Source organism: Canis lupus, chromosome 38 (assembly GCF_048164855.1).
Source record: "Canis lupus baileyi chromosome 38, mCanLup2.hap1, whole genome shotgun sequence".
NCBI classification, from domain to species: Eukaryota; Metazoa; Chordata; class Mammalia; order Carnivora; family Canidae; genus Canis; species Canis lupus.
Genome location: NC_132875.1, coordinates 2,223,445 through 2,251,164, shown reverse-complemented (window position 1 = coordinate 2,251,164; position 27,720 = coordinate 2,223,445). Strand labels below are relative to the sequence as shown.

Below are 27,720 nucleotides of genomic sequence, written 5' to 3'. Positions count from 1 at the left end.
ACAGGAGACATTCTTGAATAAGATACTAATGTAGAATTTCTAAAGACATAGACATGTGACCAAGCAAGATTTGTAAATGGCAAGGGAGGACTGAACATTTCTACAGAGAAGGAGAAAGGGAGAAAGACAATACAAAGTTCATCCAAAGGCAACTTCAACTCTTTCTTCTTTCTTCCTTCTCTGTACAATGAATAGATGATAGATTTGCACCCATAGCAATTACATATTTCAGGAAGACATCCTGCAAAAATATGAAAGGAATATGGTTCAATCTTGTGAAATGAATAAATTGAGAAATTGCATTTTTATTTTCAATGTTCCTTTGGTCCCAAACAGCTGCTTATTTTACCATATCCTACCTTTTTGTAGATAAAGGTATTCAACTACTCAATTTATATAAGGAGAATGATGAGTAGGAATGAATATGAGCAGTTTAATGAATGACTCTGGAGGCCCAGGAGTTGGCCAAAGACACCTTTCAGTGAGAAAGTCTTTACTTGGTCTTACAGCCAATTTAGGTCTCAGGGGCCATGTCCTCAGCTTCCCCCAAGTACTCCCCAAAACAGCTGGGTTCAAATTTAAACTGCCTAGCTCATGGACCCAAATATTTATTCCCATCACCTCTCCCTGATACTCCACACGCATACAAGGCCCCTGATATTCTTCTAACAGGGACTGGGAGGCCTCTACTAGAGAACAGTCCTGTATTACATGTAGTTTAATCATAATATATTATATTCATTATATTATACAGTAAACACATATACATAAAATATAATTTATATAATCAATATAATTATATAATACAATTACGTATAGTAGAATTACATGCAATATAATTCTATAACTATAATTACATAATATGAGTTGCTACCATTTATTAGGCTCCTGTTGTGTCAACACATTCTTCCAATTCCCTCTCCCCCTACCACCTTTCACCTAGTAATGCTAACTTGCTCTTCAAGTCCACCTCAGGAGGACTGCCAGTTCCTTTGAAAAGCCTTCCCCACACTCTCCTTGCCCAAGTTAGAGACCTCAGCTGCTCTCCCAGTTCCCTGTATTTTCTCTATCATAAGACTTATCATACTATATGGGAACTGCCTATGTGGTTGTTGATCTCCCCAACAAGAACATGAGCTCCATGAAAGGAGAGGGATCAGTCGCTTTTTTGCTCTTTATGTTGCCAGTTTCCAGAAGAGTGCCTGACATCCAGTAAGCATTCCATAAATATTTGCTGAATAAATAATTAATTAATGCCAGGCATCTTGTATTATATAATAGGAAAAAATTATCACCATAAGCAGAAGCCAGTGTTCCCCCAGTTGGCTAGCTCATACTTCCTTTCTTATATACTGTGCAAGGAAACTTACTCGCGACTGGCTTTTTGTTGGAGGAACGCCTTCTTGTCACAAAGATTACAGCCTAGAGGAACATGGCTCAGCGCGGCCTGTGGATCTTGCTCCTTTGCCTGCAAACCTGTGAGTTCTGACCCTTGTTGATGCCCTCCTGGTTTTCTATTAAGTTTTAGAAATTGCCCTTAAGGAAGACATTGAAATGCCCCCTCCATCCATCTACTTTAACAGGTACCCCCTGGGTCTGAAAAAGTATCTAATTGACTGGGGAGAGACTTAGGATCCAAACCTGTCTTTTGGCTTTAGAATCTGTGTTTCTGAATTTTATCTGTGCCCAGTCTTCAAAGGTTTGAAAACAAACCCTTCTGCTCAGGAGAGGCAGCACTTGGTAGGCGTACTCAGAAAGCCCAACAAAAGAATATATTATCTAAAACCCTGAATAACTTAAAAGCGTTTCTTTTTGGCTTTAGATTCTGGTGTATAATTTTTGACAGAGATATGTCCTTCCAAATTATATTTCATTACTCTATCAGGTTAGAGTAATTATATATTTATAATTACCATTGTAAGAACTTCATCTCTATAAGCCCCCTTTATTTTCAAAGCACATTCAGAGTTATTAACTCTGCTTCTATCCTCCAAAAACTCTCCAAAATAAATGAGGAAGAGATTGTTATTTCCATTTGACGAAAAAGTTAGGCCTCAAAAAAGAAATGGAGAACTTGAAACTTTGTTTCTTACTTACAGCTTAGAGATAAATTATAAGGACACTTGAATATTGGTGGTTGTTATTATAAAGAAAACTATTACATAAACACAGCTCTGGGAGTGTTTTGTCTTTGCAGTCTCTCATTAAATCCAGTTAGCTTCTGCGTATAAAAACTATGATTGGCATTTATTTTTTTGAGATTTTATTCATTTGTGTGTGAGAGAGAGAGAGCTAGAGAGAGAGAGGCGCGGGGAGTGGAGAAGCAGGCTCCCCACTGAGCAAGGAGCCCCAACGTGGGGCTCAGTCCCAGGACGGCAGGATCATGACTGAGCCAAAGGCAGACGCTTAACAACTGAGCCCTTATGCTTGATGTTTCTGAATCTACTTATAGCCTCTCCTACCCCCTCTGAAAAAAACACACTAGCAAATTCCTGGTATGTGTTAGAACACAGAGAATCTAGTGGGTTGGGATTTCCTGAAAAGGTAGAATCACTACACCTTGGTCTCTCTGGCTCCCTTGGTCATTTAAACTGTGGCTCCTTTAATTTGAACTTCATGGAGATTGCATGACTAGGCAGGGCAACTTTTGGGATCCTGTACTAACCACCCTGACACGGCAGACAGAAAATGCAAGTAGATAGGGAAGAGAGTTGGATAGAAGCTAAGTGGAAATCTAAGGATGTCCCCAGTCTTCCAGAGAAGAGCATTCTGCAAATTTGCAAAGCATTCTGCAATGTTTGTGCTTATATTCTTACATGATTCACTCTAAAACCATTGAGGTAAGCAAAAATAGATATTATTAATCCCATTACACACAGAAAAAGTATAAGCTAAGATTCAAGTTAAATGATTCCCCTGAAGTTTCACAAGCTGATATTTGTAAGGCTGGAAAGGGACATTGGTTCCCCTAATCCCAAGGCTAGAGATCTTTCTGCTCCACTCTTCCTGGCTTCCTCTCATTAAGTTTTCAATTTCTTGATGCTCTTTAAAGTGCTAGCACACGCAGATTTAATGTGATCCCTGTTAAAATACCAACAGCATTTTTCACAGAACTAGTACAAACAATCCTAAGATTTGCATGGAACCACAAAAGACCCCAAATAGACAAAGCAATCTTGAAAAAGAAAAAGAAAACTGGAAGTATCACAATCCCAGATTTCAAGATATATTACAAAGCTGTAGTAATCAAAACAGTATGATACTGGCACAAAAATAGACACATAGATCAGTGGCACAGGATACAGAGCCCACAAATAAACACATGATTATATGGTTAATTAATCTTCAACAAAGGAGGCAAGAATATGCAATGGAAAAGGGACAATTTCCTCAACAAATGGTGTTGGGAAAACTGGACAGCTACGTGCAAAAGAATGAAACTGGACCACTTTCTTACACCATACACAAAAATAAACTCAAAATAGATTAAAGACCTAAATGTGATACATGAAACCATAAAAATCTGGGCCCCTGAGTGGCTCAGTGGTTGAATGTCTACCTTTGGCTCAGGTCATGATCCCGGGGTCCTGGGATTGAGTCCCACATCAGGCTCCACGCAGGGAGCCTGCTTCTCCCTCTGCCTATGTCTCTGCCTCTTCTGTGTCTCTCATGAATAAATAAATAAAATATTTTTTAAAAAACAACAAAAATCCTAGAAGAGAGCACAGGCAATAATTTGTCTATAACATTGGCCCTAGCAACATTTTTTAGATATGTCTCCCTAGGCAACAACAATAAACTATTGGGACTACATCACAACAAAAGGCTTCAGCACAGTGAAGGAAACAGTCCATAAAACTAAAAGACTACCTACTAAATGGGAGAAGATACTTGCAAATGACATATCCAATAGAATTCCTCTGAAATCACTGAAATGAGAGAAGTCTGAATATGCAAACTCATGACTCTTCAACATTGGAAAAATTTTCTCAAAGAGCCAAGGCTCACAGTCACATGCTCCAAATTCCACTTTCTCATCATAACTTGTGACCATGATTCTGACTGCTTCTGCAAGGAGCTAGCCACTCACCCTCTAGGGTGGAAGACGGAAGAGTCCACCACTTTTGTTCCATGCCCATTGTCTGCTCTATATTCTTTCTTATACTCTTTAATTCTTCCTTTTCTCTACACTTTTTTGCTACAGTTTCTTCAATCTTCACCTGGTTCCTCTTACCCATCCCCCACCAATAATAGGAATAATTAACCATTTATGGAACAATCACTACATGTCAGGCATTACTCTAAGTAGTCACATTTATTATTTACCTTAATCCTTACAATATTGTTTGAGATGAGCACTATCAATACCCCAGTTTTAGAGAAGGAAACACAGAAAACTAGAGGCCATTTAGCCAAAAAATGGAGGAAATAGGATTTGAACTCCAATGTCCTTAGGCTTAACCACTGAACAAGGCTGCCTTTGCCTCTGATGCCTTTGATGCTGACATGGAATAAAATACTGACTTTGCTATTGATCATGATCTCATTTTGGGATTTTTCAGTGGAAAGTGGTGATTTATTCCCATAAAGACAGGAATATTCAGGCAGAGAATGGGGCTGGTGGACAGGTCTTCACCAATAATAGAAATTTAAGCAGGCCACCAAAGCAGACTGTATCCAAACATGGTTCAAGTACCAGTCATTTCAATATGATGTGAGGTGACTTGAATTATCTTCTTCAAAATAAACAAAGTTCCAATATCAATAAGGTTTTGAAATCCTGTTGAATGTATAGCACAGTAGAAGCATTCCAGAAGTCAATATTTAGAAGTCCAAGAGGTGAGTGAACCCACCTGGTTATCTGTCTATGGATAAGTAGGTCCTGACCTTCACCCTGGAAATTAGACACAGGATTTCAGGGCTGGAAGAGTCCTGGTGAGATCCAATTTGTAGGCTATTCAAGTGTTTCCTGAGTCAAATCTTTCTTGTCTTGAACCTTAGAGAGGAATGAACCTGAGTTTGGGTTTACTAGGTTCACCTGTGTGGAAGCTGGAAAAGAAAGAGGTATGAGCAACTGGTTGGGGCTGGTGTTGGTGGTGCTATGTACCCATGTTTTCTTCATTACACTCAACTTTTTATTATATACCAATAGAGGGAAGTAGTGATAGAACAATGATTGGCCAGGATCCCATCTTGGTTTTGAGAATTTGTGTGTGTGTGTTTGTTTTTGTTTGTTTGTTTTGAAGAAATGGGTTCAAGTCAACTCAGATCTCAAAAGAGATGATAGAAAGCTGGGGCACCTGGGTGGCTGAGTCAGTTAAATGGCCAACTCTTGATTTTGGCTCAGATCCCAATCTTGGGGTCCTAGGATGGAGCCCTGCATTGCACTCTGCACTCAATGGGGAGTCTGTTCAGATTCTCTCTCCCCCTGCCCCTCCCCAATCAAAGTAAATAAATAAATCTTTGGGGAAAAAAAAAGAAAGTAAAAAAAAAAAATCCAATAGGCAATAGTATACTGTTGTGTGGGGGTGGTAGGTTCCTTTTCTTAAAACCCCATAACCAAAGGACTTACCACCCTCATGGAGATTGACACAAAGCTGGCTGCTCAAACCTTTGCTTCCTTTTTGCCCTCTACTGCCCTTAACTCAATGTAACGTGCTACAACCCACTCTCTCCTGAGGGGGCAGGGTGCAGCCACCCCCAGCTTCCCTTCTGGGAAGGTTCTCCCTTCTGGGTTCTTCCCTTCTGGGAGGTTCTCCCCCTATTATTGATCTAGGAGACAGTGGGTGGGAGGAGAGGAGGGGATGGTTAACTAATGCCCCAAACGTACAAGAAATGATTGCTTGAAGGATCCTAAAGAAGCCCAGGGGCAAAGGTGTTCAGGTGGCTGTTGGCAACAACACTCTTCTTCATCTCTGCTCTCAGTAGGAGCTCTCTGCTCCAGACCTAGTGTTTTGACTCTCTTTTTTCCCTTCAGAGTTGACTGGGGTATTATTTTCATCTCTGTAACCACGGGGCTTTGTTTTATATAGTACACATGTAGGGGTGCCTAGTAGATGCCAAGCATCATTCTAAGGAATTTACAAATATTAACTCATCTAACTCTCATGACACTTCCATGAGGTAAGTGCCACTCACTATGAGCTTCATTTTTAAACTGATAAAACAGCCCAGAGAATTTAACTTTCCTAAGACCTCAAGCTCATGCAGTCTGGCTCTTCTTCACTAAGTGAACGTCCAAGCTCACACCCCAGGAGTCCAGCCTTTTCTTGCCTTTCTTCTCCTCTAGTATGTCCTTCTCACCCCTCCCTTCTGTGGTCTGGTATATGGAAGTAAGGAAATCACACTCACTGGGAGATAGATGTTGTGCATGTGGGTCACCTCTTCTTCACCTCTTCTTCACTGGCCTCCCAAGGCTGCTCCTCAACACTTCATCCCACGAATCAATGTCTTGTTGACTCTCTAGGATGTTCCTTAGAGTATCATTTCCTCAAATTTGTACATTCATCAAAATAATAATGGCAACTACCATTTATATGTGCCAGGAGTTGTGCTAAATGCACATCTTCATAACTGCATTTAGTAAATATTCACATTTTAGAGGTGAACAACCTGAGGATCAAAGAATTTCAATAGTTTTCTCAAAATAGCACAGCTAGGTTCAAATATACCTGGATTCAACACCTGTGCTCCTAATCTTTACACTTCCTACCTAGTCCCAACCTCCCCTCTTCACTCTTAGCAGATAGCCTCACCTCCTATACTACTGGAGAGTTGCAGGCCATCAAGCATGACTATCTTCTATTTTATCCTCTCTACTCCAAAATGTCCACTATGTATTAAGCACCTCTAGGTGCCCTCAAACAATTCTATGGGGTGGGTATTATTACATCCCATCTTGTAGTAAAGTAAGATAAGGGCTTCAGTAAATGTCAAGGATTGAACTTGAACACAGGCCACGTGGCTCAAACCAGTGTTCCCTTGGCTCACCAAGCAGCCTTTCTTCTCTCTTCATCCCCAACAGCACCTCAAGATACCCTGTCCTTTCACTCATCATCTCCTTTCCCCCTTCCACCTCAGACAAGGCATGACCCTCTTCTGATTCCAAACCTATGCCTTCCACTGACTGCCCTTATCTTTTGTTCCATGACAAGCATTAGTGGTCTGTGTCTCTGCACCATCCTGGGTCTGGGGTTTTGAAGGTATAGGCCCCTGGACTCAAGTAATTCACAGTGTCCAGAAACAGACATTTGGGTTCATGACTACTATATAACATAGCAAGCACTATGAAGGAAAAACACAGAGCTCTGGAGAGCCCATGAGTGAGAGGACCTAACCTAGCAGGGCTGGTCAGGGGAATTTCCATGTGTCTTCTTCCCTACCACCTACCCCCGTGAATCTCTTCTCTTCTCTCTCACTCTCTCTCTCTCTCTTTCAGGTAAAATTGGTATATGACATTATATAAGTTTCAGGTGCACAACACTATAATTTGACATCTGTATATACTACAAAGTGATCACCGCCAAGAGTCTAGTTACTGTCTATCGCCTATGGTTGACCTTCATCCATTTTGCCCAATCTCCAACCCCATCTGATAACCATCAATATGTTCTCTGTATCTATGAGTTTATTTTTGTAGCATTTGTTTGTTTTGGTTTTTTTTATTCTGCATAAGAGTGAAATTATATGGTATTTGCCTTTCTCTGACTTATTTCATTTAGCATAATACCCTCGAGGTTCATCTGTTGCAAATGGCAAGATTTCATTCTTCTTTATAGCTGAGTAGTATTCCATTGTGTATGATATATTATATATATTCCTATTTATATTCCATTGTGTGTGTGTGTGTCTGTGTTTGTACATCAGATCCTCCTTATCCATTCATCCATTGATGTATAATTAGATTATTTCCCTATCTTAGTTATTGTAAATAATACTGCAATGAACATAAGGGTGCATATATCTTTTTGAATTAGTGTTTTCATATTCTTCAGCTAAGTACCCACAGGTGGAATAGCTGGATCATATGTTAGCTCTGTTCCTAATTTTTTCAGGATTTTCCATACTGTTTTCCATAGTCACTGCACCAATTTGCACTCCCACCATCAGTGTATGAGGGTTCCCTTTTCTCCACTTCCTCTCCAACATGATATTTCTTGTCTTTTTGATAATAGCTTTTCTAACAGGTACAAGATGATATCTTGTTGTGGTTTTGATTTCCTTTTCCCTGATGATTAATGATGTTGAACATCTTTTCATGTGCTTGTGGCCATCTATTTATCTTCTCTGGAAAAGTGTCTATTCAGATTCTCTGACCATTTTTTAGTCAGGTCATTTATTTTTTTCACTGTTGAGTTGCATGAGTTCTTTATATATACTGGATATTAACTCCTTATCAGGTATATGATTTGTAACTATCTTCTCCCATTCAGGACATTTTTGTGCCACAAGTTCTCTCTGAAGTTGGGTTTCCCTTAGATCCTCTCCAATGCTAATATAATGTCTGAGTCCTTACAGCACCTAGAAAAATAAATATTGTGGTAGCTTGATATGGAGATTCTTTTTTAAAACTTAAAGTCTTAAGTCCATTAAGTGAGTGGTACTTAAAACAATTTCTCTGGGCTTTACTTGAATTAGCCCTTAATAATGGCCCTTTGTACATTCTTCAGTATGGTCCTGGTTCCCCCAGGGCCATCATAGGGGTGGCCTAGGAAGCCCTAAATGGTATGTAGTGATTATGAGGATGATAATGAAGAGGATGAGAATTATCCTCATTATCAACCTCAGAAACAACTAACATTTATTTTGCCTTCATGGTTACAAGACATTCCACTTATATGATTTGCAATGAGACAGAACAAATTTTATGGTTTCCATTCTATGGATGAAGCAATTGAGACTCAGAAAGCTTTTGTGACTTTGTGAAGCTTGTCCAGCTTATAAGCAGAAGTGTTAGTACTTACACCTTCAGCCTTCTGGTCTTTCAACCATATGTAGTGGTAGCACTGCCACCTGTCTCAGACCACAGTCAGAGTGTCTAAAGGTGACTGCATCTTGTGCATGTGTGAGCGCTAAGCTTTTTCTCAGCAAGCCCAGGATTGACACTGACAACACAAGCAGCAAGAGTAGCAGCAAGACTTTCTCCAGTTTGACCTACCTGCCATTACTACTGTCTCATTACCCTTCAATATACCATCAGTTTCTCAAAGACTTGCTATGGGGGCTAAGTCAAAAACAATATTACGTTCTTTGTGGCAAGACAACTGCCATAAACCCCAGAGAGTTCTGTTTTCACAAGCCACCCACACACTTCCTGGGGCTTGAGGAGAAAACCTACATCCTCTTCTCACATTTGACTTGAATAAACAGAGCCGAATGACAGTTAGATGTGAGGGTCTGACCTTTAAAAAGCCCCGCAAGACTATATGGCACCAGAAGCATCTGTCTAATTTGCAGGAGCCAGTACAAAATGAAAATATAGGGAGTCCTTATTCAAATAATATTAAGAATTTCAAGGTGACACAGCAGCATTAAAAACAAATTCGGGGTCCTTTTGGGCTCAAGGCTCTATGCACCTGTACTGGTTGCTTGCCCATGTCTGAGAGGGATTCAGGCTGGCACACACCAAGTACCCCTCTGTCAGACCCTATCAGCCCAATGGAACAGTTACCTGGAGAGAATTAATGTTCAAGAAGCTGGATTTTGGTAAACTATGACTCTTGCCACTGAAGGAAGCCTTAGTCTCTCCTGTTCACACAATGGTTTGTTTCTTTTGCTCTTACCATTTGGCACTCTTCAGATTGTGATATTTTTGACTTGCATACACATCTGTCTTATTCCCTGGACTGTGAACTCCTCTGTACAGCAACCACATCCTATTCTTCCCTGAGTCCCAAACACAGCATCTGGCACATAGTTAGCACTTAATAAATGTTTGTAGATGAGGGCCCTTAGTCTCCTCCTCCCCCGTGACCCTATTACATCTCCTTCTGTACTTCACCCACCTCAACTAAGTCATCACACCTCACCTGGGATGGCCTGAAAGGAAAGAGATTTGTATTAGTAGTCCGTGGGCTCATTCTGGGATTACTGGGCTGGAAGGCAAGGGTGACCATTTATGATCATATTGCCTTCCATTTTACAAACTAGGTTTAAATCAGTTTACCTTCATAAAGTGAAAGAAGAGGAGAGAAAAAAAACAAGCCTGTCATCTACCCCCACATTGGGTTTTAAAAGCGTTCATCCTTCAGCTTTTACTAGAAAGTGTTTCTGGATTCCCCAGAAGAGATCAAGTCTCCTTGCTATTCTCTCTCAAAACACCATAATACCTAAACAGTTGACCTTGAACAATGCAGGGGTTGAGGATGCTGGCCACTCATGCAGTTGAAAATCCATGTATATAGCTTTTGGTTCCCCCAAAACTTTACTAATAGCCTGCTGTTGACCAGAAGCCTTACTGATAGCAGTCGATTAACACAAATTTTATATATATTTTTTGTGTTACGTACCTTATTCTTACAATACAGTACACCAGAGAAAAGAAAATGTTACTAAGAAAATCATAAAGAAGAGAAAATACATTGACAGCATTGTACTGTATTTATAGGAAAAAAATTCATATATAAGTGGACCCACGCAGTTCAAATCTGTGTTGTTCAAGAGTCAACTATATATTTTGTATGTGAGCATCTGTGCTTATCCAATTAACATTGATCTCTTCCTTTAACTGTTAAGTTCCAGAGAGCAGGGACTTTAAATATTAATTTTGATATATATCAGTTGATAAATATCAATATATCAACTTTATATCAATACAACATACAATCTCAATATACTGTATCCCCCAGCTCCTTACATCGCACTTAAAAGAGTAGACGCTCAGCAAACATATCTATTATAAACTTAATTACTAGGGCAGCCCCAGTGGCTCAGCGGTTTAGTGCCTGCTTTCCACCCAGGGTGTGATCCTGGAGACCCAGGATCTCCAGTCCCCCATCGGGCTCCCTGCATGGAGCCTGCCTCCCCCTCTGCCTGTGTCTTTGCCTCTCTCTCTCTCTCTCTCTCTCTGTGTGTCTGTCATAAATAAATAAAATCTTAAAAAAAAAATTTAATTACTAATTACCTGCCATAGTATTTGAGACAGAGCTGACCTTGAATAAACCCATGCATTCATTTATAAAATGTATGAATGAATAAATGAATTTTGCTTACTTCAGAAGTTGTTCTAAGAGTTTCCAGGCAACACATAAGTGAATTCCATTTATTAATCCATTCCCCAAATATTTACTAAGCACCCACTACGTGTCATGTATTCATCTAGAGGCTGGAGATAGAGTAGTGAACAAAAAAGACCTCCAAATTACCAACTTGAGAAATACTTTTTTTTTCCAGAGCCTCTAACACACTCTGCCTGTATCTCCCAAGAATAAAAGTATAAATGTAGCTTTCTTTTTGCAAAGACCACAGCAGCCAGGCTCTTGTCCCAGCTCTTCCATCCCTTGACAATATGATCTTGGGAAAAAAACCACATTTAATTCTCCAACCTCCTGGAGGTTTATGGTCTTCTTCCCTCTAATCCCTTACCTTTCAGTCTATAAGTCTAGATAAAATGGTTTTAATGAAACAGTTCCCTTGAAATTCACTGGAAACTTCGTTTTTGAATGATAATCCTTTAGAAATTTAGCCATCATAACATATTATGTGTAGAGTAGAATACCAAAAAAATCCAAAAACAAAACCAAAAAAACCCCTCCAGAACCTGGATGAGCTGCATCTGGGGCAGCTCTTCAGGGAAGCTCAAGCTTGGGGAGACAGGAAACTCTAAAAGGTGCAACCATGAAAGGCTATGGTTTTCATTTATGTCCCCAGGTCTGGAAGCAGCCAGAGGTGACACAGACATCCTCACGGTCATTGGGACTCTGGGGGAGTCCGTTACTTTTCCCTTAAATATCCAAGAATCACAGCAAGTCATCAACATTGTTTGGAACTCTGAAACGTCCGTTGCTTTTGTAACACCGGGAGACTCAGAAACAGCACCCAAAGTGACTGTGACCCACCAAAATTACAACGACCGAATAAATGTCTCACGTCAGAACTACAACCTGGAGATCAGCAATCTGAGGATGGAAGACTCAGGCATCTACAAAGCCGACATAAATACAAAGATCCTTGAAGGGATGGTCACCACCACCAGGCGCTACAACCTTCAAGTCTTCCGTAAGTTGTGGGAGGATAAAGGGCTTGTTTTGTTTTGCAAATTTGCTCTCTATAGAACACCTTGATTTCTTTATTGGCTTCCCTAAACCTTTCCATACTTATAAATACTTCTATAAATACATCAATACCCACAAGGAGGAGGTGATTTTGCTTGTTTTTAGCCATGTAATCTTCAATCAGCAGGTTCTCCCGTGGGCCTGGTTTTTCTTTTCAATAAAATGTGAATAATCATATTATTCACTTCCCATAGTGGGGATCAAGTGAGATAGCATATGGAGAGTTTCTCTAGAAAAACCCTTATTTTAAAATAAGTGTGGATGCACAGAGAGGTGTGAAGAGCCATGCCGGGAGGTGCTGCGTCCACTTCACCCAGCCTCCGCCGGCGGTAACATCTTACGTAACTGTAGTTCGATACCAAAACCTGGAAGTTGACATTGGGGTACCTGGAGCTTATTCAGGGGTCATCAGCTGTCTGGGTGCTCATTTATGTGCGTAGAAGTGTAGTGTGTACAGTTTATTAACATGTGTGCCCTACTGTAACCACTACTGCAATCAAAATCCTGATCTGAACCATTGCAGCAAGATGCCCTCAGCCATTCCTCGCCACCCATGTCCTCCTCAACCCCTAGAAGACGTTAATCCCTCCTTCATACCCAGCAGTACGTTATTTCACAAAGGCCGCGTACATGCACTCAAGCAATATGCGTGCTTTTGAGATCGGCTTTTTTCACGCAGCATAATTTATTTGAGAGTCCTCCCAATTATTGCAAGTATCAGTAGTTCGTATCTTTTTATTGCTGGATAGTATTCCACGGTACAGATGTACTGGTCTGTTTAACCACTCACCGATCAAGGGATATTTTAGTTGTTTCCAGTTCAGGGCTAGTATAAATAAAGCTGCTATGCACATTCACGTACAAGTTTCAGCATAAAATAAGTTTTTGTTCCTCCAAGATAAATACCCAAGAATGAAAACATGGCAAATCTATTTTCCTTTTTGTTCTTTAAAAAATGTTTTTATTGAGGGGCGCCTGGGTGGCTTAGTTGGTTAAGCATCTGCCTTCAGCTCAGGTCTTGCATGATCCTGGGGTCCTGGGATGGAGCCCTGCGTTGGGCTCCCTGCTCAGCGGGAAGTCTGCTTCTCCCTCTCCTTGTGCCCTTTCCTCCGCTCATGCTCTCTCTTGCTTGCTCATTCTCTCTTTCAAGTAAATAAATAAAATCTTAAAAAATATATATTATTGTGATAGAATATACGTAACACAACATTTATTTATTTTTACATAACACAGCATTTAACAATTTAACCACTTTTTAAAAGATGTATTACTAATTTGAGAGAGACAGAGAGTGTATGTGAGTGGGTGGAGGGGCAGAAGGGGAGGGAGAGAGGGAGAAGCAGAGTCCCCACTGAGCCCAGAGCCCCAAGCCGGGCTCAGTCCCAGGACCTTGAGATCATGACCTGAGTGAAAATCAAGAGTCAGATGCTTACTGACTCAGCCCCCCAGGCGCCCTTGCTCTCATCTCTTTATATGTTCAGTTGTACTCACTCAATTTCTGGGAGGTGTTATACCGTCTGCAGTTAGAGCGGACCACGGGGAAGTCTCAGAGAAGGCCGGATTTCCCACATGACAAAATCTGTACCTTTTGGGTAGTTAGTGGAGAAGATAGTGAGAAGGGAGGGGATCCCTGGGTGGCTCAGTGGTTGGGCGTCTGCCTTCCGCCCGGGGCATGGTCCTGGGGACTTGGGATCAAGTCCCACGTCGGGCTCCCTGCATGGAGCCTGCTTCTCCCTCTGCCTGTGTCTCTGCCTCTCTCTGTGTCTCTCATGAATAAATAAATAAAATCTTAAAAAAAAAAAAAAGACAGAGAGAGAGAGAAGGGAACTGACATTTGTTGAACTCCATGTTTCTGTCATCCTAGCACCTAATTTAAGAAAATAGAAAGATCACACATGTTTAGGCAATACATGCACCGAGTAAAAGACATCGCAACTCCCCCTTCTCAGGGACAGTCCTTGTTGCTGGCTTCTTTTGTCTTTCCCGTAGATAATTAATGTGGCCAGATAGATGATCGATGATAGATGGATAGATAGGTGATAGACAGACGGATGGATGGATGGATGGTGTTAGAGTGTTCTGTAAACACAATACCTCAGTTAGTCTTCACAACGAACAACCCCAGCAGGAGACAATTATCCTTGTGTCATAACTGTTGGAGCCAAACCTCAGCGAAGCTGTTTGCATCCCCGTTCTGGGAGCAGCGGAGGCTGGTTGGACCCAGGTGTCCAGTGGCTTCCCCGCTCAGCCCTGCCCCGCCCTTCTCTGCTCAGCAGCCTGATGCAGGTAACATCCCTGTTCCTGCTGAGAAAATGAGATGGGATCCTATTCTTAATAGGAATTAATAGGAACTATCCCCCACTTCAATGCCCAGCAAAAAAAGAATTTCTCTAAAAAATCAGTAAATATCAAGCTGAGATTTGAACATTCTAGTAAATCAAGTTTCTAAAGAAATGTGTGCGTGCACACACCTGTACACACCTGCACGCATGCACGCACGCACACACACGTTGGCTCATATTTTGCTGTGGAGCTCCTCAAGGTGACACCAAACTTCTTTGAAAAAAATTTTTTTTCTCACAAGTCCTCATTAATTCTGGTCTGGAATAGATCCCTCTACGAGACTTGTAGGCCCAGGGTTTCTGGTGAGGCTGGAATGGAAAACATGTACAGCTTCTTCCTTACCGTATGCCACTTCCTCAGAGGCACGGACAACTTTAAAAATACCCCATGAACTAGAAAGCCACATGCTGGTTCCTTCTGCACCCTTCCCACATGGCTTTGGTAGGAGGAACAAAGCCCAGCACAGCAGCCTGGTCAAGGCTGAACTAAATTTACCAAGTCTGAATGGGCCCTTTTTTCTTATCTGCTGGTAGAGAGAAGATCTTCCCCTTCCTTCTGCCTGCCTCAGATAGCTCTCCCTCCATCCTAAATATAATTGTTCTTCCATAACCCTTTCTAGCCTACAACTTGGACAGTTTACCTTTTGATTACTTTAGTAAAAATATTTTTTTGATGAACTTTTTTTTTTTAATTTTATTTATTTGAGAGAGAGAGCATGAGCAGGGGGAGAGGCAGAGGCAGAGGGAGAAGCAGACTCCCCGATGAGCAGGGGGCCCGACGTGGGGCTGGATCCCAGGACCCCGGGATCATGACCTGAGCTGAAGGCAGATGCTTTCACGGACTGAGCCACCCAGGAGCCCTTAAAATGAACTTTTAAAGAGATTCTAACTTTTCACCATGGGCACTTCAGAACAAAATGAAACAAAACAACTTAATGAAAACACATGAGAAAACATAAAAACATAAAAAAAATTTTTTTTAAAGACTGTTTGGTGCAGCAGTGTGCTGATAAACGTTCAACTGGTTCTTGCTGGTGTGTGTGACACAAAAGGTGTGCGGCACACAATTTTATCAGTGGTGATAAAATATACCACAGTGTTATCGTGCATCCCACAGAGCGAGTTGGACTCACAGAATGCTTCCATTGAGCTCTGCTGAACGTGTGTACACCTCCCAACGGCAACTACCACCGACGAAGAAGCCAACGTGATGGTTGACGGGTTCATTAAGAGAGTGAATAGGGACAATGTAACTCAACAAACTGATATTTCAGGGCTTCACTTGCACATCCATGTGAGAGGCTCTTTGCTGAATTGGATAATGGTTTTCAAATACGGGAGGGGTCTTTTTTGGTGCTATTCGCAATGTTATGGCTACAGACAGGAGGCCCTTTTAACTTTAATCTACTTTAGTAATCTTCCTTCCGTTGTTCTCTCCAGTCTAGAATGACAATCCACAGAGCAGTCGACCCAACCCAAGTCTGAGCATTTGCCGATTTCTTGGGGGGGGCGGGGGGTGGGGGGACAACAGAGGGAGAGGGAGAGGGAGAAGGAGAGGGAGAGGGAGAGGGAGAGGGAGAGGGAGAGGGAGAGGGAGAGGGAGAGGGAGAGGGAGAGGGAGAGGATCCTCACAGGCTCCACGCCCAGGGCGGAGCCCCGCTCAGGACTCGATCTCATGACCCTGAGATCATGACCTGAGCCCAAATCAAGAGGCTGATGCTTAACCGACTCAGCAACCCAGGCGCCCCGTCACTTGCCCGTTTCCGTGGTGTACATACTCCCACTGAGTCTTAAAACTTCCCTTAAGAATTGGGAGGACTTAGTATATCATTACAAAAGACAGATGCGATAGATGAAAATAACTTGTAGAGCGTAGATAATAGCAAATTGGTCAAAGAGAGAGAGAGAGAGAGAGGTTTTGAGTATGTATTAGCTTTTTTAAGGTATGATTTATTTTATTCTAAGTTTTTACAATTTCATTTCTCATGATGGCTGTGTTTAACAACGCTCTTGAAAAAAAATTTCCGGAAGTCTAACAGCTGGCTCTCCTGGCACAAGCCAGCTCCACTTACCCCTGGCACCCGTGTTGTCCCCCACTAGGTCGGCTTGGGAAGCCAAAAATTACGCAGAGTTCAATGACGTCTATCAACAGCACCTGTAATGTCACACTGACGTGCTCCGTGGAGAAAGAAGAAGAGAACGTAACATACAGCTGGAGTCCCCTGGGGGAGGAGGGTAACGCAATACGGATCTTCCAGACGCCCGACAGCCAGAGGCTGACGTACACTTGTACAGCCTGGAACCCCGTGAGCAACAGCTCTGACTCCATCTCTGGCCTGCAGCTCTGCGCAGGTAACCAGCTCTGTCCGGCTGCCCTGCGCTCTGAGACCCGCTCACAGGAGCGGCCCGGCCTTGGTTCCCAGGGGAGTGTCCCCCCTCGTGCCAGGCCTGGTCCCCGGCGGCACTTCCTCCCAGCAGGGCCTGGAAGACGGGCCAGAGCCTTCTGAGATAGGCTGTGCATTTGGGGTGTTCAGAGGCAGCCCCCGCGTGGCCCTCTGATTCTATTTCTAACGCCGACTTTTAACAGCAAAAAGTACAGTTTCTTTTTTTTTTTAAGATTTTATTTATTTATTCATGATAGACATAGAATGAGAGAGAGAGAAGCAGAGACACAGGCGGAAGGAGAAGCAGGCTCCCTGCAGATAGCCCGACGTGGGACTCGATCCCGGAACCCCGGGGTCATGCCCTGGGCCAAAGGCAGGCGCCAAACCGCTGAGCCACCCAGGGATCCCATAAAGTACAGTTTCCCTGGGAGCTTTGGCACTGCCCGGGCGGACAGCCCACGGTGACAGCCCCTGAGTGTGGCCCAGCCCACGGCCTGTTTCCTGAGAGCCGAGTCTCCTGTATCTTCCCTTTCCAGACGCCGCGACAGGCCCCCGATCTCGCCACACCGGGCTGCTGAGCGGGCTGGTCATGCTCTCTCTGTTTATCTTTGTTGTGCCTTCATTCCTTTTGTTCCTGATGTGCAGAAGAGGACAAGGTAGGATTTTTCCGGAAGGTAAAATGTGGACGTGCACCTTCTGCACCTTCCTTCTTCCTGGGGTGGCAGTCATTTATCCCAGGGGGTGTACGGAGGTCCTTGGTTGCAGGGAATCTACCTGCGCAGTCCCTGCTCCATCACCTCCCCGTCTCCAGGGGGATGAGCCCTAGCACTGCGGACGGGACGCTGAGCGCACTTGGGAATCTGTTCCTGGTGTCATCGGTATCTGGTGGGCCCGGAGCTTGGGTTTGGGTTTAGTACTGCCATTGAGAAGCTGTGCCTCCCTGGCGTGTGTCTTTACCTGGCTGGCTCGGTGCTCTCACATGGGAAATGAGCTTTGAACTAGAGGGTCTCCAGGGTCACTTGCAATTCCATCGTATTTTGACTATGACCGTTGGGAGAGTCACTGAGGGACATGTGCTCACTTTGCATTCCTTGGTCATCACTAGATCCCTCGGATCCCTCTGGATCCTTCTGTAATTGTGGCGTTAACAATTCAGGAAATCTAATCTGAGGCCTCCAGGGGATCATTGTGCCCTCCTGTTCCTCCTAACCCCCAAGATCTCCCCAAATCTTCCTTTCCCACCAATCATAATTCAAGCCTGGGTGTAGAGAGGATCTACCTCTGCTTCCATGCTCCTGACTCTCCTTTGGGTCTGATTCCTCAGGTTCCTACTTGAAGAACTTCAGTAAGAACTCCGGTAAGTTCTTGGCCCCCAGTTTCCCCAGATAACAAGGGGGAGACATGGGTTCACGGCAGGTTGGTTAAGACTCAGCTAGTGCGTTGCAGGCAGTCTGGGCTGGAGGTTTACCAGCTGTGGGTTCGATGTCCCCGTAAGTGCCAGGTTTGTCAGTGGTAAAACAGGCCTACTAACAGGTGCGGTGACCATCCTTACTAAGTGGGCTAAATGCAATTACCCACATAAAGTGCTGGGCCTGTAGCCTGGTACATAGTAAGCGCTCACTAGATGTCAGCACTGAACTTACAACTGATGGCCCGGGCGTGGCACGGAAGGAGGCACCCCGAGGAGGAGAGTTTGTGTCACGGGCCATCACGCGGCTGCGCGATGGGGAGAAGTCGCGCGACCCGACACAGGCCGTAGGTGATGTTCAGGGCTCCTCAGACAGACATCTGCCTTCAATCCCTCCCGGTCTCTTTGGAAGGAAGAAGTGCCACCTTTTCCATCTACCAATGAGGTGACAGGAGCACCTGGTCTGGCTCGCGTGCCGACGCAGGGCCTGGGACAGACCTGAATCTGAAACGTCAGACCCCAGTGGCGCTGCTCGACTCAGCCCATCCTGCGTGGATATGTTGGTGCCCTGGACTGTGGAGACCCTAGGTGCTGGCCATGTGAAGTCTCTTTTCAACTTTGCCCCAAAATGCTCCACTTCAGGAGCAAGGAGAAGAACACGCCGGGATGAGTGCCTTTACGAGCCCAAGAGTAGGGGCTGGGCCCCGGGGCCCTTGCGGATCCGCGGCCTCACGCAGAGCCGGGCCCGCAGAGGGAGATCAGTGAACTGACGGCGTGGGCCAGTCGGGCAGACAGTGTTTGTAGAGTCGCGCCGCCGCACCTGGAGGTGGTGACAGTGGGGCACGCACTAGAGTCCGAGCCAACCTTTAACTGGAGAGAAGCAGCCGAGCTGAGAAAGCAAGACCGTCACAGGAGAAGACAACTAGCCACGCGAGGCAGGGGGCACCGCAGGCCGAGACGCCGCGCGAGACCCTGGGAGGAGCAGCAGCCCCTGGCTGCCCCCCGCCGCGTGGGTGGCCTTGGGAGAGCCTCATCAGCCTAACATTGCTTCCAGGGTAGACAGGGTCCCCACGGAGCCCTGGGTGAGCCGCACCCCCCACCCACGTGCAGTCCCTAGAAGAGGGAGGGGCAGTCCAAGGACCCCCAGCATCGTCTCACGACAATGATAGACTTGGAGGGCTTCGTGTCTTTATCCTAAAGAGACAACGTTAGAGTAGGCCAGGCCATCTCTAAAGTCCATCCGCCTCTCACACACTCTGCTTCTATGTTTATTCATGACGCAGATGCCATCTCAAGGAAGACCATCTACACGTACGTCATGGTTACAAGAGATGCCCCGCCAGCAGACGGCAGAATCTATGACGAGATCCCCCACTCCAAGGTGAGCTGATACCACTCGTGGGGCCTCACCTTCCCCCCACCCCAAAAAGGGAGTCGGGAGCAGAGAGCAGCAGGCCAAGGATCTGGAGGGTCCAACCAAGCATCATCATGTCAGGGAAATGATGCCGTGAGGACAGGACCATGGCCATTGTCACCCCATGGGAGCCTCCAGGGGCAGAGGTGTCGGCTTCCACACGGGCCCTTGCTCTGAGTGAGGCAACAGGCCTGACAAGGAGTGGAGCCCCTGGTGTGTGGGGAGGGCTGCTAGGTGGCCACCAACATGGGACAGGTGGCTCAGCGGCCTCCAAGGACACAGAACTGAGAGAGGTGCCCCTTTTAATAGAGATCTCATTTATTTATTTGAGAGAGAGAGAGAGCGAGCACATGCAAGGTGGAGGGGCAGAGCGAGAGGCCTCCCTGAGCAGGGAGCCCGATGCGGGACTCGATCTCGGGATCCCGGGATCATGACCTGAGCTGAAGGTGGAGGCTTAACCGCCTGAGCCCCCCCAGGCGCCCCACGAGGGGTCCCCTTGAGCTCAGTGTTCTGGTCTGGCTGCGGCACGCGCCCTCCTCCCACCTGCCCCGCCCCTGCCTGCCCCTCCCTCACCCCCGGACCAGGCTTCTAGAGGCACCACCTTCCCTGTGCCTCCACCGGGCTGTGCCCTGAAGTCTCCAGGGCTGGCGGGGAGCCCACTGCCTGGTCCATCGAGCACTGTGCTGGCATGATGGGGGCAGGGCCCACGCAGCCTGGCGACAACCAAAGTCTTCAGGGATCACAGCTCGGTCTGAACCATGCAAACCCCAACTCTTGGCTCCTGAGGGTTTCACCCAAGGGCTACCCTGTCCTCCCGCCCGTCACCCAACCGTGACCCTCTCCAAAGCCAAAGAGAACCAGAGCTGAGGCCGGTGGGGGGTTGGGGAGGGGGGAGGCTACGTGGTGGAAGTGGGCAGGGGGCAGCGGGCAGGGCAGAAGCAGGGACGGGGCCGAGCCCCTCACTGACGGGGGGGATGGGTGTTTTACAGGAGCTCCCTGCCGGGGAGGAGCCAGTGAGTAGGATTTACTCCACACTGCAGACTGACAAGGTAAATTCTTTTTGATTTGTGTGTCCCTGTTGCCCTGCGCGTTGCAGCCAGTCCACGTTTCCGCGTGTGCCCGGCCGGCTGGTGTCCGTGGTCCCCTTCTCTGGACATCTCAGGACTCACCGCTGAGGGCCTCAGCCCGCAGGTGTTTTGCACCTGCAGCTCCCGGGGCCGTGGCCGTGGCCGTCCCCAACTTGGCCTGCTTGGGGTGCCCAGCCTGCCTCTAATGCGGGAGCCCCTGGGCCTCTGAGCTGCTGCGTGGAAACCTCCGGCTCTAGAGCACCCAGGGCCCTGCTGGCTCACAGGACAAAGATAGACAACAGGTGCCCCCCTCTGGACAGATGCAGGCCACACCACAGGTGCCCAGACCGGATAGTAGGACACAGGCTGAATTTCAGTTACTGTTTCTTCCACCAGCTGACTTGTGCAGTGTGCAACCCACACAACCATTTGCAGCGGAGCAGTGACAATCACAATGCCCTGTGCCTCAGTGTCCCGCTCCGGGGTAGGCAAAGAAGGAAGGTTAGACCGAGTAAGATCTGGTGAGGGGTGTCCTGGTCTATGAGGGTCCTCCTCAAACTGAGCAAAATCTTCATGAAAGGTAAATAGGAGCCGGGGAGTCTAGGGGGGAAGCAGCGAGAACAAATGACGGCGGGAGGAAATACCAGGCAGTTGGCTGCCAACGGATGGGGAATGAGAGGAGCTGATTCTGCGGCGTCTGTGAGCTGCAGGAGCAGGAGGGTCCGAGAGCTCCATGCCCAGGGCCGTTGCGCGTGAGGACAAGCCGGGATCCTGGCGCTGAGGCCGAGGGACCCTCACTGCCTCGGTGCCTGGGAGACGCAGGGGGGCAGGGAGAGGGAAGGAGAAGGGGGCGCGGGGGGCAGAGGGCCGCAGGCGTGCGCAGGAGCTGAAGGACAGGGGTTGCACACCAGGGGTGACTGCGGCAAGGCCTGGGTCGGGAGGTCCCGGCATCTGGGTCCTGGCGTCTCCAAGTGCGTCCTCCAGACGAGGTTGGTGGCGATGATTAACTGGTCACCATGTGATTCAAAAAAAATTTATTTTTTCCTGTTGGGTCCACTTTATTTGGGAGCGGGGTGGAGGGAGGTCTGCGGGGCCCTCAGCAGGGCCAGCGGCCGCCGGAGCTCCCGGGCTGTGGCTGGGGTCCCACCCGCGCTCGCGTCCCCCGGAAAGGGAGCTCAGGCGGCAGGACTGAGAGCCTGGCCGCATTCTCACCGTCAATGTGGGGGGACTGGTGAGTCCTGGGGCCCCGGGTGGTGGCCCTGCCAGCCCCAGGCCCCAGGTCTAGCCTCAGGACCGAGACGCCTTGGAGGGGGGCGGGCTTGTCGGCGGCACCCCAGTCGCTGGTGGAGGCGACTGGCCAGTTGGGAGGTGCAGCTATCGGGGTTCAGAACGCGGGAAGCCTGAGCCTGGATGTTGTCCAAGCCCGTGATCCAAATCCCCGCAAACAGCCCCAGTCCTTCCTGCTGCATCTGGCTGGGTACACAGCTGATTACCCGGGGCTCTCAAGTGGGGGACTGGTGCCGGGACAAGGGCTCGGTGGGGCCCTGCAGCCCGCCCTTCGCCAGCGCCAGGGAGGCCTGAGGCTTCTCCGGGCGCCCCGGTACCCCGAACCCCCGGCGCGGCCTCCCCCAGCAGGCGCGGCCTACCTCGCCGCTCCAACGCCCTCTCCCGCACAGGTGGGGAAAGCCAGCGCTCGGGACGCCAAACCTCCTGGGATTTCAACCTACGAAAATGTGATCTAGGCCCCTGGCTCCTCCCCACGGAACCGGAGCAACCTCCAAACTAGCGGGTGCCCCGGACCCCGACTTCCCTGCGCATATCTCACCTGGAGATTCAGGCCATCACACCCCAGTATGCGGCTTTTTGTGACTGGAGAAGATGACCCTGCCCAGCAGCCCCCGATGTAGAAAGGATCGGTGCCTTGCACGTCTGGAGTGGGCCGTGGCTTTACCCCCCGGGCCGCTCTGCGAGGAGCCCTGGTGCGCGGCCGCCACAGTCCACGCAGCGCCTTGGACCAGTTAGACGAAAGCGCCCTTCCCCTGAGCAGGTGCAGCCCTGCCCACGCACGTGCTTGGCGAGTAGAGTGTGGGCTGCGTTTCAGCCTCTATGTCCCTCTGCCCAGGAAGCTTTGTGCATGGGACAGCTGGCCGGACCAGCCCAACCCTACAGGACGGCGTCTCCCGGGAAGCCACTGGAAGCGCGGCTCTCAGCTGTGCGGACGCGGCCTCCAAGTGGAGTGCGGGGAGATGCTCCTCCTGTAGGGACTAGACTGCTCTGAAGTAGAGCCTCATAAGACTTTTTTATGGCCGTTTTTTTCAACTTGACTGGGCCACTCATGGGGTGCCCAGATATTTGGTTAAACATTATTCTGGGGGGAATCTGTGAGGATGAGATAACCGTTTGGATTGGCAGACTGATTCAGCACTCCAGTGTGGGCGCACCTCACCGAATCCGGCAAGAGCCTGAGTAGAAGAAGAAGACGGCGTACAGGAGGATCCATTCTCTCTGCCTGACCACCCTAGAGCTGGAACATCAGGTCTCCTGCCTTAGGACTTGGACTAGAACTTACGCCATCAGCTCTCCTGCTGCAGACCTTGGGACTTCTCGGTCTTCGTGAGCACACAGGCCACATCCTTGTTAGAGATGTTCCCTGTTGCTTCCATTTCTCTGCAGAACCAGACTAACACCTATTCCAAGCAGCCTGAGCAAGGAGAAGAGACAATACCCAGCACCCCATTCACCAAAAGGAATTGACCATCTAGATTTCTGACACTTTGGGGGGAACTGAGCACAACTCAACCATCAAAACAAGAGACCTTGAAAGAAGCAGGTCATTCTTCAGAGGGAACTTGGCAGATACATGATGGTGTAGATGATGAAACTGGGTTGACCCTTGTTCCTAAGACTCAGTCCAGAGAGTCCTGGACTTTGCACTTTGGTTAGATGCCCCTGCCCCTCCCGCCAGCGCTGAGGAGGAATCACGCAGGCCTGAACAGAACATTCAGGTGATCCTATGAAGAATTGTTTCCCTCATGTGTGGGCACCCATAGCCAGCTAAATCCTAAATCCCCATCAGCAATCCCATCCTGGGCAGTAGAAATAAGCTGCATGTAGCCAGAAGGAAGATGTTAGTCCCAGCGAATAGGTCCATAGAACCTGACCTATTAGCTCTGACCACCCTTAGTAGTGTTGGGGGCTGCAAGACCCCCAAAGTGTCAGATGAGCACAATAGCTGCCCTATGCAAGACAAGCACAGACTCTATACTTAAATGCCGAACTACTTGCTGTGGGGAGTGCCAGGTGCTAGCAGTCAGGGACGGCTCCGTGAGGGAGGTGAGGCTGCAGCTGGGCTCCGGGAGAAGGATAGGATTTGGCCAAGAGTGAAGAAGACAGATCACATCCAACTGAGGCAAGCACAAGAAGCAGAGACGTGGATCTGTGGGATGTTTTTGGGGCACCTCCCCGGATGCACTGAGTGCGTTCACAGTCCCTTGCCTATGCCCGCAGAGCGCCTCTGCTTCTGTGTGCGCCCCCACCCCGACCCTTCCCACACACTGCAATGCTCAGATCAAATGTCACCTCCTCTGTGAAGCTTTCCCTGGTGTCACTGGCCAAACTAATCAGGACTTCTTGCACTCCTTTTGGCCCCTTGCTCCTTAATCACTGCATCTCATTTCTCTCTGCTTCATAGCATAGACCATTATTCGTTTCCTTCCCTCTGTACGCACCGAAGGGCAAGACCCATGACTTCATGACCATAAAGAGTGATCATGAGAGACGAGAGTTTTATTCATCTGTGTATCCACCACCAGCCAACCTCGTGCCTTGTACCCTGCTTGTGAGCAATGAATGCAATCGAATAGAACTGGAAATGAGCAGCCCGCTCAAATAGAAGGTACACGTCGCAAGGATGGATAGAGGCCAACGAGCAGAGTGGAATCCAATTACAGCGCGGTTAAATGTCGGAATGCAGAGGTCAGTGTAAGGACACTGTGGACGGAAAAGCCTTCCAGAGTTAGGCCAACAAAGACATCACCTGAAGCGGTGAACTAGGTGTGAGTGAAAGGCAGTCACCCTCGGGAGGGACGTGAAGGAAGAAATAAAGACCTGTCACAGGGATGGAGAAGTTCCAATGTGACGCTGACCAGGCTGGGTTTCCCCTAAAATAAAAGCATGCTCGGGGCCCCTGGGGGGCTCAGTGGTTGAGCCTCTGCCTTCGGCCCAGGGCGTGATCCTGGGGTCCTGGGATCGAGTCCCGCAGCAGGTTCCCTCAGGCTTCTCCCTCTGCCTATGTCTCTGCCTCTCTCTCTCTGTGTCTTGTGAAAAAGTAAATAAAATATTTTAAAAAACAATAAATAAAAGCATGCTTCACCTTTATGTGAATTGAGGGACCTCTCCTGAACACGGTCCTTCTGTCACCGGCCCCTGCTTCTCCCTGATGCTCTGCCCAGTCAGTGGGGGAGAAAGAATAGAGCCGGAGCAAGACGTCCTCGGGTCTCCCAGGAGAACAAACCTGGGAGGGACCCAGTGCCCAGGAATTCTTCGCGTGGCCTTTGAGCCCCAGGGCCACTGAGCTCCTGTCTCTCGCTCTTTCTTTCCTCGGACTCTTCTGATTTATGAAGTTGTAAGCCACTCGCCCCATCCCCTAAGGGCTTGGTCTCAGATTCTCCTTCTGCAAAATGGGTGTGATCTCATTTCCCCCTTCACACCTTGCCAGCTGGACTGGATTGTGACCAGGAGGTCTACAGGGCTGTTCTTTCAGCGGGTCAGAATCTTGTCTCACCTACACGGGCCAGTTTTTACAGATGCTTGACACAGCATCTCCGGGGCGGGGCCCTCTAGCGGCAGGGCTCAGCTGCCCAGGCCCGGAGCGGGACACAGGGCAGTGCGGGCCTCTCAGAAGAAGAAGGTGAAGCTGATTTAAAATGTGATGGGTTTTGTTTTGTTTTGTTTTAAAAAAAGCTTTGGAGTGCTGTAAACTACACAGCCCACAGGAGAAGAGCTCGGCAGGGCCACTTTGGAAACGGGGTGCAGAAAGAAAGGGGCCTGACTGCCCTCGTGTTTCTCTTTTCTTCTTTTTTTTTTTTTTTTAAGAGATGTTAATTATTTGAGAGACAGAGACAGAGACAGAGAGACAGAGAGCACAAGCATGGTGGGGGTAGCAGGGGAGGCAGAAGCAGAGTCCCCCCTGAGCAGGGTGACCGGGGAGCCCCACACAGGGCTCCATCCCAGGACCCCGGGGTCAGGACCTGGGCTGAAGGCTGATGCTTAACTGCCCCCAGGCGCCCTGGTGGGTGCTGTTTCTTAAGTTCGGCCTGGAGAAGAGAACTGGCCGGGCCAGATTTCCTTCCAGATCCATGACTTTTTTTCTGCTTGATTTTTCCCTGAATTTTCCTGGACTTGAGTAATTTTCTCAAGAATCACCGGCGACAGCCTCTACTGGCTGTAAAACGAAGTTTGAAGAAGGAGACAGAAGGCGGGAGGGTGCTGAGTGGTCCCAGACGCAGGCTCCGATGCAGGGGTGCCTGGGTCTGAATCCTGCCTTCTTAGTCCTCTGACCCCAGGCAAGGCAGGTTCGCCTCTCTGGGCCACAGTTTCCCCTCCTGTAACAGGGGGACTATAATAGCGCCTAGTATGTAGGGCTGATGTAGCGACTAAATGGGGCAGCGTAAGAATATGCCTGCGACTCTTCTTGCAAGCTTGACCCCTTCACCAGATGCTAGCCCTGTACAGTTTCTTGCAGCACACCTGTCTCCGATCCTGTGCTAAGTTAGGGTGTGCGCTGAAGTTTTAGCTCCCAGTCGTCCTACGCCAATGCTCGTTCCTCCTGCCGGTTCACTTACCAGGCCATGTACTATGCACCGACTATGCACCGGGCGCCCCAGCCCGACCCAGAACAGGGGCTGCTCTGAATAATAATAATGCAAACAGAGAGCTCCTGAGGGCAGGGAGACCGGAAGAGCTCCTTAAGGGCTTACAAACTGCTATCCTACATGCTTTATACATTATTGTCAAAATTCACAACAATCCTGGAAAGTAGAAGTTACTTCTTGCAGTTTATGTTAAGGCTGAGGGAATAAATACCTTAGCAAAATCAGGCAGCTGGGGAAGACAGGACTTGAACTCAAGATATCTTGTCACTAGGGCACTGAGGGGGGCACTTGATGGGATGAGCACTGGATGTTGCTATATGTTGGCAAATTGAACTCCAATAAAAAAAAAATAGCCAAAAAAAAAAATCTTGTCACCAAGGGCCACACACTTGCACTTGACCATGCTGCCTTCCTGTCCCCAGCTCTGGACTCCCAACACGTGGCATGGCACTTCACTTGATACTTCCTAGGTGGACCACAAATATCGGTTGAAGGAATACGTACATGTAATAATATTTTAAAGACACCAAGAGCAGCTCCAAGTAAATGTATTCGTATATTAATTCCGTGGTTGTCTGGATAAGCGCTCAACTCCCCTATCGGAAACATCCATTAAAGAACCTTGAGTAGAACTCACTGTCTGCATTTCGGGCCAGAGCTGGTTTCACGGTAAACAAGGGACCCAGGTCACAAACGTTTCTGATGAGTTGTTACAAGATGGGAGAAATACAGTGCAAATTTCCACTATTCAGAAGAATAACAGAAACAGAAGAAGAGGTAGGAATTTATGAGTCTTCAACACTTTAATAGCTTAAAAACAGCTTTAAGTTTTAATGACCCACCACACTCATAACAGCTAACATTTATCAGTGCTTACTTCGTGCCATTCCCCACGCGAAGGCTTTACATGTACCAACTCATTTAAAGCCCCCAAGAAACATTAAAAGTCATAGACTCCCT

At 47.4% G+C, this 27,720-nt stretch overlaps 1 protein-coding gene across 2 annotated transcripts; it reads left to right on the top strand.

Annotated features, from left to right (window-relative positions):
• The first annotated feature begins 1,330 nt into the window (after positions 1–1,330).
• Positions 1,331–25,248, top strand: CD84 (CD84 molecule). Of its 2 annotated transcripts, none has more exons than XM_072814943.1 (8): positions 1,331–1,478; positions 11,869–12,216; positions 16,715–16,966; positions 17,535–17,654; positions 18,323–18,355; positions 19,690–19,787; positions 20,810–20,869; positions 24,579–25,248. In XM_072814943.1, exons 1-8 carry the CDS (start codon positions 1,433–1,435, stop codon positions 24,777–24,779), a joined length of 1,158 nt encoding a protein of 385 aa, XP_072671044.1. In that variant the 5' UTR covers positions 1,331–1,432; the 3' UTR covers positions 24,780–25,248. The 2 variants fall into 2 exon arrangements, with proteins under 2 accessions (XP_072671044.1, XP_072671045.1); XM_072814944.1 differs by having other exon boundaries at positions 22,564–25,248.
• Positions 25,249–27,720: the final 2,472 nt, after the last annotated feature.

Bases quoted from the DNA above. Each gene is read 5' to 3' on its own strand.
- CD84 (XM_072814943.1), top strand. From the start codon at position 1,433: ATGGCTCAGCGCGGCCTGTGGATCTTGCTCCTTTGCCTGCAAACCT. The intron at 17,655-18,322 runs GTAGGATTTTTC...CTGATTCCTCAG, and splicing joins GATGTGCAGAAGAGGACAAG to GTTCCTACTTGAAGAACTTC. The intron at 20,870-24,578 runs GTAAATTCTTTT...TCTGCTTCATAG, and splicing joins CCACACTGCAGACTGACAAG to CATAGACCATTATTCGTTTC.